The sequence below is a fragment of the Sceloporus occidentalis genome, unplaced genomic scaffold, assembly GCF_023333645.1.
Source record: "Sceloporus occidentalis isolate IW3139 unplaced genomic scaffold, rSceOcc1.0.p SCAF_4, whole genome shotgun sequence".
NCBI classification, from domain to species: domain Eukaryota; kingdom Metazoa; phylum Chordata; class Lepidosauria; order Squamata; family Phrynosomatidae; genus Sceloporus; species Sceloporus occidentalis.
Window position 1 is genome coordinate 156,524,588 of NW_028316984.1, and position 10,111 is coordinate 156,534,698.

The 10,111-nt window shown below is 37.3% G+C and overlaps 1 protein-coding gene across 2 annotated transcripts in view; it reads left to right on the forward strand.

Annotated features, from left to right (window-relative positions):
• SCFD1 (sec1 family domain containing 1) overlaps positions 1-9,710 on the forward strand; it is a 59,028-nt gene extending 49,318 nt beyond the window's left edge. The window contains exons 20-25 of one of the 2 annotated variants that reach the window (XM_089522053.1): positions 951-1,004; positions 3,022-3,074; positions 5,073-5,106; positions 6,244-6,309; positions 8,096-8,164; positions 9,478-9,710. In XM_089522053.1, the coding sequence (XP_089378179.1) occupies positions 951-1,004; positions 3,022-3,074; positions 5,073-5,106; positions 6,244-6,309; positions 8,096-8,164; positions 9,478-9,501 (300 nt within the window). In that variant the 3' untranslated portion in view covers positions 9,502-9,710. Of the gene's footprint in view, positions 1-950; positions 1,005-3,021; positions 3,075-5,072; positions 5,111-6,243; positions 6,310-8,095; positions 8,165-9,477 lie in introns of those variants that run through there. The other variant, XR_016280984.1, reaches the window with a different exon arrangement.
• Positions 9,711-10,111: the final 401 nt, after the last annotated feature.

Below are 10,111 nucleotides of genomic sequence, written 5' to 3' on the forward strand. Positions count from 1 at the left end.
TTGTTACAAGAGGATGTCAGGGATTAATAAACTGGTTCAATTGTGGGGTAACACTTGAGCAGTTCATGTACCTCCTAGCAAATTTAAGAAAGAGAATTGCAATAGAACCAAAGGACAAAGCCAGTACTGTGCCAGACACTCTGTGAAGCATTGTGTGTGCCATCTCTGCTCTGCAGCCTAGGCATGCTTTCTGTGCCCCTGTTGTCAGAATGATTGTTAGTGGCAATGGAATCTGTTATGTTTATTACATTTATAGCATACATTCCTACTAAAAATGACACTCAAGGCATCTAGCAATAACAAAATGCAGTCAAAAATAGCATCTGTATTAACAGCGAAAATAAAATATTTTCAAAATACAATTAGAAACAGCACCCAACCAATTAAAACACTCTTCAGAACAGACTAGCTTACATACCAAATATCTCCCTGAATAAAAACGTCTGCCTGTTATTGAAGGACAAGAAAAAGGAGGCCAACCCTGGAAGTGGTCACTCTATCTTATCTGGATCTGTCATTTTTCCAATTGTGGCGGAGCTCAGAGTAGGACCTCTCCCAATATTTTTAAAACCCAGACAGAACACCTTTATGTATATGCGGAGCTTCTTAGGAAGGCAGATGGTGGCTCTTGAGATTTCAGACATTGATTTTAGCATTGCCCTAACAGGTGCAATGTGTTTTCTTAAGGTAATGTAATTTCTTTAAATTGTACTATTTAAATAGCTTTAAATTCTTAATTACCTTTTGTCCTAGGAGCAACCATTAGTAAATGACACTTGAATTGTATTGTATGTATATAGCAAGAGACAGATGTAGTAGGTTATTGAGATTAATTAACAAATAAGACTAGACTTCAGTGATATGTGCTTTGGTAGTCTGTACCTATTTCTGTTCTAAACCACATTTGATAAACAGTTTCTACAGTTGTCATAAAACACTCTTTTCTGCAGAATCTTCCAGTCACACGTATTTTAGACAACCTTATGGAGATGAAGTCAAATCCTGTAAGTACAACTTAAACACGGTAGATTGAATTGTTTTTAAAACTGTGACATAGAAATATTTGGTGACATTTCAATTACAGTGTGCCCTCCCCTTACACAGGGATCTGTTCCGGATCCCTTCGCTTAAGGGGAAATCAGCATATGCTGAAACCCCATAGAAAGTAATGGAGCTCACGCCCATGGCATGTGTTCTTCCTGGGCGAACAATGGGCTCTTCCAGCGCAGCTTTCAGCATATGCTGAAAGCTGCATATGGCGCACCCGCATAAAACATACAGTATCAAGTAACACATTGGAGATTAATTTTCATTTCATTTCTTACTAGAGACAAGAATTAGAATTAGAATGAATGTGTGTATGCATTCTTATACACTTGTCCCTCCATATTCGCTAGGGTTAGGGGCACAAGAGCCCCGTGAATATGGAAAAACCGCAAATAAGAAAGATGTCATGTTTTTACCTGTGAGAACACTCTCTAGGAATCTCTAGATCTTCCAGTGCAACTCTGTGGTCAACATCTGACAGATACTAACCGTAGAACTGCACTGGAGGAGCTACAAATGCCTAGTAGAGTATTCCTTTTATTTAAAGTTGACCATAGAGTTGCACTAGAGGACCTAGATATTCCTAGAGAGAACACTGGATTCCCAGTGATTGGGCAGCATATAAATAAATCCTATTATTATTATTATTATTATTATTATTATATTCATCACATCCATGAATAATCAAAGCTGCAAATATGGAGGGATGAGTGTATATTTGAATGCATAACTTTTACAGTCAGAATGATGGAGCTGACCAGTCAACAGTGGTACAAGTCATCTTGTAATCTTCACTTATCTGAAGTAAATTCGGTGCCTTTTTTTGTGAGTGTATAGCTACAGACAAAAATACAGAGCAGAAAGGTGCCAATATAGTACCTTTAAAAACCCTATCTGTAATAGCTGTCTCTTTCACTTCACCCCTTCTCCTATTGGGAGTGCATAAAAAGAAGCAGCATCTATTTACTGCCCATATTGTCTCTAATAGATTCATCTTTGATCTCACATCTTGCATCTACAGACCACCAAACTGCATGGGCTTTCGGCTGTGAATGAAAGCTGCTTGTTTTTATGCACTCCCAACAGGATAGAGGCTGAAGGCTAATTAGGCGACCAGACTGAACATATTGTATATTGGTGTGTACAGCAGTACTAATGCCCTTTTATAAAACAAAAAAACTGATGTTTAGAATTAAATCATACTTTTTTTATTTCTAGAACCCCAGGTGCAATATGAATTTTAAAAATCTAGTTGAGAAAATATAACCAAGTAAAATAACTTCTTCTTTTCTTCCTGTTCTGACTTGCTTCCTTGATTAAAGTAACTACAGGATGATATTTGCCAATGAAAATATTGAGTGTCTTTAAGGAAGGAGGAATATTTTATATAATAATGTCAACAGTTTAAAAAATTGAGTCGTAATTCTTCACGTTTTGTAAATAAACTTTATTTTGCTTGAATGTACTCATAAATTATGGAATGAAATAAGTAGAGTCTGTGTTTAATTCTGGATAAAGATGTTAATTGTTGTATCAATTTAGCATTCATTGCCATTACGTTCTTGAAAAGAAAATAGAGTTTCTTGATGACGCCTAGAAAAATGTACCCTGTGGGAGGGAGATGAGAGAACCAGTATGTGTTTTTAAAATTAGTGACAGCACTGGGTTTGTTTGTTTGTGTTTCATATTGCCTTGCAGTTAGAACGTATTATGCAAGTAATGTATTTTGGAAAATGTGGTGGATGTTTCAAATGAGCTATCTCACCTCTAGGGGCAGCAAGCTTAGATATTCTAATGCTGTAACTGAATGAATGCTTTGAAAAGAATACTTTCCATTCTAAACATTTTGGACTAATGTGATGATGAATGTTAATTACTTAAAGTTTCTAGCCTACATTGTGGACAACAGGTTCATAGAAGCTACTTGTGGACTTTAAGAAAGTTAAAAATTACAAAATTTATCTTTTTAAATAGGAGACAGATGACTACAGATATTTTGACCCTAAGATGTTGCGAGGCAGTGACAGGTGAGTTGGCTATCAAGTTATCTATAGTTTGAAATCTATTTAATGTGCAGAGAGTATAGTATAGTCCTAGTATGTGCATAAATGACTTTAATTAGATTAAAATATTGGTATTTTGAATATTTGTTTCCCTGCTGACTAGCCTCATTGAACTTAATTACTAATTATACAAATATAACCATTTCAAAAATCTGTATGGAGAACTTAACTTACTAGCTTATTTAAATATTTTTCCTATATTGATTCAAAAATACAAGAACATTAAAAAGAAATAAATCAGTGTCTCTGTTTACACGCCTCAGTTGATGTGCTAGTATGCATACTAGATCACCTAGTCAAAGGATTTACAGCAGATCTGTCTTGGGTTCTGGATCCACAGGTTTAACCAACTGCAGACTGCAAATAAATTAATCAATAATATCTGAGATCTTTTCCAATCAGGGTGAAAAGCAGTCTAGGGCAGCAATGAAGGTGGTGGCAGGAGCATGCAGTCCTTGGGCCTAGGTAAGCAGCTGGCAGGCTCCCCGGGGTTTGAGGACAGAGAGATAGATGGGATAAGGCTGTACAGTAGTAATATAGGACTTTTATAGGTCCACTGAAACTCTCCCGTGAAGTGCTTGATGTTTGCACACTTGCCAGAGATGTGAGAGAGAGATGCCATGTGAGGCTATATGCACACAACAACCTGAGGCTCCACTGGGGGGGGGGGGGCGCAAATGGCAGCAGCAAGAAGGCCTGGGGGCAGTGGAGAGAGATGCTAACACAATGCTGCACAGAAATGCAAGGATTACTCTTCCCTATCTCTGGAGAGCACATGAGAATGCACACAACAGCCTCAAGCTTGAACAGCCACACTCTTTGGGGGCTGGGTAGCACTGTGCCATTGCTGCCCTACACCATATTACAGTACTACAGTGGAGCTTGTAATTTGCGGGCTTGCCATCCACGGATTTAATCATCCATGGACAACAAGCCCTATTGTCCCCAGTGGTGGCATGTGCACGTGGCTGCACTAGTGGATGCACGCACGTTGCACTACCATTAGGGACAGTAGGATTTGAGGTCCAACGTTTTGGGGTATCTGTGGGGTCTCTGTCCCGTGGATACCAAGGTCAGACTGTACTGTACTTCCTTGCACCTACCTGCATCTCCTCAACCCTGGGGAACTTGCTATCTGCCCATCTTGCAGGCCTGGTAAGTGAGGCTTGCCACCACCTCCCCTGCTATCCTGGGACTGCTCAGCCAAGCAAGTGGGTGAGTCCTTATATTCATCTTTTCAGGGATATCTTTTCTTTTCCTTTCACTCTGCAGTCCTCACATCCATCCATATCTTCTCTAGTTAACCTTCCAGAACAGACTTTGAAGGTGCATAGTATATTCAGTCCTTCTCCATTCTACTGAGTTCTGCAGCAAGGCAGGTTAACTGGATACAACCTCCAGACAGATAAAACCAATAGAAAGGAAATATACCAGTAAAAGCAGTGAACAATGGCAGTTCCTGCCTTCTGAATTACCAAATACATGGCAGAATTAATAAGACTATCTGCTTTTCCAATAGAGATTTCTACCATATGATAGTCAAGTAAGCCTCTTAGGACAGCATATTCCTTAATGGGATTGTCATCACAGACATGCCCAGGGAACATGCCAGGACCTGAGTCTTACAGTGTTGACCAGCACTATTCTGTTGGTGGGGATTAGGAGTAATTGGATACAACTCACTCACACCAAGTATTTTTTCATAAATCACCCAGTATCAATATGTTACAAGAGGGGGAAGGTCTGGGAGAGTACCATGGACCAAATTGGGAAGCTTTGTGGGCTGCATTGGGTCCATTGTCCACAGATTCTCTATCCCTATCTCTAACATAATGGATTTTGCTAATGGTGAATATAGTTCCTAGATTGTGTGATTCTGTCCATTTAGAAATTGTGCATTCTGTTACGTTCGTGTTTCCATGGAGCTGTGTTTTGAGGGTTTGCTTTTTTTTTTTTTTACAGTTCAGTTCCAAGAAACAAAAATCCTTTTCAAGAGGTAAGAAGTGCTTATACTTTCCAAATCACTGATGTTAACCTTTTACTTCTTAATATAATAGATGTTTTGTAGTTACTATTTAGAAACAAATTCTGATCTCATTATTTGAGATCATAAATTTGACTACAGTGTTATTAAAAGATAAACAGTGTAAACTTCTTTCATCTTCAAAGAGTCAAATCAGCATAACCTAATCCCTTTCATCAGTTTTGAAAATTTCATGACAAAGCTGGGAAAAGAAGATTCATTCTTAAAATTTTAAGAAGATCTTAAAATTCATTTATGTAACACCCACACATTCTTTTGAAACTTAATCTAAGTAAGCACGTTTAGGCTTTTAATCTGTAATTAATTTAAATGTGAAACAATATTTCTAGTGAATCATATATAAATTATAACATTTAAAGTCTGTAGCCTTTTTGATTTCTCTTTCATTTCAACTGTACCATAGCATAACAGTTTGTGCAGGCAGCAACTTGCCCAGGGAGATATGGAAAGCTTATTTTCATATGGCAGCTTTTGGGAAATCCATGTTCAGTAAGCATAGACTTGGATCACCTGGTCTCAACATTCACTTCTGTTTGTTGGAGGAATGGAGAAAGCTCAGAATCTACTCCCAATATTTCTTAATATTTGCTGAAAATTGGTATCTTGACTAAAGAATAGTTGTGATTTTCCTCTACAGAGGCGTAGGCATGAAAAATATTACAATGGAATGCAAAAGCAAGGTCTTTATGCATGGAAAATATATACATAGCATACTAGATTCCACTGAATGTGATTACAAAGTCCCTTAGAAATCTTCATTTGCAACATACAATGCAGTAAGTACACTTCAGGTGTTGAGGGACATTTGGAGTCAGTATTTACATGCAGGCCCAACTCCACACCACTCATTTAGGCCTATGTATCTCTTGCTAAATGCCAGAATGAAGCTACAGTTAAAAGATTAAAAATTGTTTACCTGTCACTACGATCTCCAAATGAGTACTGCTTTCATCTTTAATCTCCTGAAATTTATCCAATGTGCAGAACTTCATTCTATTTGTTTAAAATAAACCACATTTGTATGTTGCTTCTGTAGTAGTCTTAGCATGCAGTAACAGCTACATCACATTTGTTGTTTCTACATTGTAGGCAATTGTCTTTGTAGTTGGAGGCGGCAATTATATTGAATATCAAAATCTTATCGATTACATAAAGGTATGCTTCTGCATTGTGATTTTCTTTAATTAGATGCTCACTATTATATATATTACATCTGCTTTTTTATTCTTTGAATAATTGTCTGAGATAAATGGGCTTTCCTGGTCATTCAATCAAGAATATGGCAGAGCTTCCCTTCCCCTCCATTGAATTAAAGGGAAAGTCAACACGTGCCCATTTGAGCATACAATGGGAACAGATGGCTTAGGGTATTTATAAAATGTTTCCAGTGATTAGTTTCTTTAACATTTCCACCAAAATAGCTAAATTGTATTTCTGGTGCATCTGCTTGAATACGCCAAATATGTTTTTACTGTATTAGAATGTTGATCAATAAATTAACTCTATACATTTAGATATGATTTTTAATCTAATTTTGTTTCTCCAGCAGACATGGGTAAATAAATGAAGTTACATAAATATTTTCTTCATTAATTTCATTTATGTAAATTTATTGACAGTGATTCTTTTACCTTAAGCCTTTTTTAATAGCTTCTTCCCATGCATATGAAATCTTTGCTCTAATAAGTCTTCCTCTGAGCTCTTTTATCTAAGATGAAACAAGAGTAAAAATCTTATACTTTTGGAGTATCTGTTCTCATAATTCAGTTCCTTTTCCTGTCACCTATTCCATTATGTTCATACATTTCTGCACCATGAATAATCAAACTGCACACAGTATTTGAAGTGTAGCATCAGCAGTGGCTGGTAGAAGGATATGAAAGATTTGTTATAGAAATTTCATTTAATAATAATCAGACTTTTTGTTTAGTTTCTTTGCGCCCAAATCATACTGGTGACTAAAACCTGTTCTACAATATAATTCTCACTGTATATATTATGATATATGGTTATTACTACCATACTTATATTGTGAGAGCTAGCTTGGTGTAGTGATCTGAGCATTGGACCAAGACTCTGGAAACCCGGGTTCAAATCCTTGGTTCGCCACTGGGTGACCTTTGGCAAGGCACACTCTCTCAGACTCAGAAAGGCAAAGGCAATCCCTCCTCCAAACAAGACTTGCTAAGAAAACCTCATAAGAGGGTCACCGTAAGTTAGAAACAACTTGAAGGCACACAACAATTGTTTCTATTATATATGTACAAAAATATATTACATTGTGTAACATCAGTTTTAGCTGCTAATTCCAGCAAACAATACAGAGAGGAGTTCTCAAAATGCACATAATTGAGCACTTTGCCATATTATATGAAATCCTGCACCCTTTTTCTCAGATTCATGATCTTGCCCTGTCTCCAGTGTCTCCCTAGGGATACCTCACCATTTTATCCACAAATTCTGATGTCCTATCCATAGTCACTAATTAAAATACTAAACCATGCATACTCCAAAGATACTAGTTATCTCTCTCCAGAATGAAAGTTCACTTCTGCCAACAGTTCTCACTTCCTTCCTTAAAAGAAATGTTGAGCACATTGTAATATTTCTGTATAGCTACAATTTTTTCTGTTTCTGATGTAATCGCCTCTTACGTGTATATTGAGCCCCCCCCCCCCCCATGGACAATTTGATTGGAATTATTTCTCTTGTGCATATTCATATTCTCTCTCTTGTGTGCAGGCCTTCACAGTTTCGTTGTGGGTTGTATTTGAAACAAAACTGAGTGTTGCAATTTAAGTATTATAGGCAAAATAGGCTGTTTCTTCTATACTGCAGTTCTTAAGTAAACCCTATTTTCTGAAGTTGTTGACTTGCTGTAATGTGTTATTTCCTTTAGTAATAAAATGAACAACATTTTGATGATTTATGTCTCACATAGGGCAAACAAGGTAAACATGTCTTATATGGCTGCAGTGAACTGTTTAATGCTCCACAGTTTTTAAAACAGGTAAGGATTTAAGTATTCTGTAAGTATTTTGAAGCAATATATAAACTTGCCGAATGTTTTATTCAAGGAGCATTTTCAGATTTAACAAGTGCATAGAACATTGCAATGTTTATCTTTAACATAGAAAAGCTCTTTCAAGTGAGCCAGTGCTCTGGGTAAGATCTGTTGGGTTTGGAAAAATGCTCACAGACATAGAAATGCAATCAAAGAGTCTAGGAGGAAGCAACAATCTTGCCAGGATGCCTCCAAGGAAATGCATTCTTCAAAGTACTCTAGGGCATATTCTTATTTCAGATGGGTTGGTTTCCAAGCTAGTTTAGAAACAGCATAGAAGTTTCTCAGATGCTGCTTTCGACCTGGCCAGAACCAACACAGAGTTTACTTCCCTCTGCAATCTGGCAGGTAAATTGGCCTGAATCAGGCACCATAGACGTTTGCCAGGAGCCACAAAATCCTCTAAGGCTCGCCCATCGAGCGCAATGGCAAGAGGATCTTGCCAAAGGAGAGCACATTAGTATAGAGGGCAGTGAATTATGCTGATGACCCCATTAAGTCATCTTAACTACATTTTACTATCAATAATTTGTAGTGGTAGAACATTTTCTTTTTCCTGCTCTCCAGAAGGCTTAACTGCTCAGCCCATGCAACATAACTGAATCTACTTGGTCTGCAGCTGTTTTACAAATATAGTCGTCCCTCTGTTTGCGCGGACTTTGAATCTGTGCCCCTTGCTTATTCGCAAGGGACAAACAGAAGGACTTAAAATGGAGGACGCACCTCTATTCAGGCAATAGGGCTTGAATATCTGCGTATTTCCATTTTCGCGGAAGGGGCGGAACGGATCCTCGCAAAAATAGAGGGGCGACTGTAGCAGATACTAGTTCAAGGGGTGGTTTCTTAATTGTGTATGTAAATCTAAATAATTACTTCTGCGAAGACACAGCTGTATGGTGTGGTAAGTTGTGGCAGGTGGAGGGGAGTTTACAGTGCCTACATGTAGAAGGGTCCCTGTAGAACATCACCATCTTCCTTCTACCCCAGGTTCTTCTCAGGGATCTTTGTCAAGTAGGGGAATATGGATATTGGTTGGAGGGGGATATGGGACTTATGCGTAGATTTCCAGTACTGTATTACAGACAGTTGTGCTGCCTGTACTCACACTGAGAGAAAGGGGGCAGTAGTGCTGTGTCAGGGTGACTTCCCTTCATGCTTCTGAAAATGTTTTTTGATTTCATTTCAAGTTCCTAATATATTAATACCCTATTGGTAGACAGGAAGATAATCAGCAGTGTATTTTTTCTGTTTATGTTTAGCTTTCCCAACTTGGACAGAAATAGGAGAGGAGAGGATCATTTTCTGGCATTCTGGAAGTGTGAAGAAAAGATCATGGCAACAGTTAACATCTTAACCTGTGCTTAATATTTAAAATGGAACTGATTCATCAAACTGGTGATTTTATGAAAGAATGTTCTGTACTTATACATATATATATATATAATGCATACCATGTGGAATAATACTCTTCAAATAAATCACAACGCTTCGATTAACTGCCTGCATTGATATTTCTATGATTTTCAATATTTGATCGTTAGATTTAAGTGATAAGTCATTGATGAGCAATTACATCCAGGATGTAATTTTTCCTAATGTTTCTCATTTGACTTGTTAAAAGAAGTAAGCCAGACCCTCCTAAGAAATAATTCTGTTTCAGCTCAGCTGAGTTAACTAGCTGAAGGTATTCAATCATTTGTTGATGCTTTATTATTAGTCATTAACTTTAATTTTTAATGTAAAAGGTGTAATTTTTAATGTATAAGTCATATATATATATATATATATATATATATATATATAAATGTACAAGATGGCTTTTCATTCGCCATGAGATTGGAGGTACAGTCTGCACATATTGGTTAACACATATCACTGTGTTCTTGTGGATTC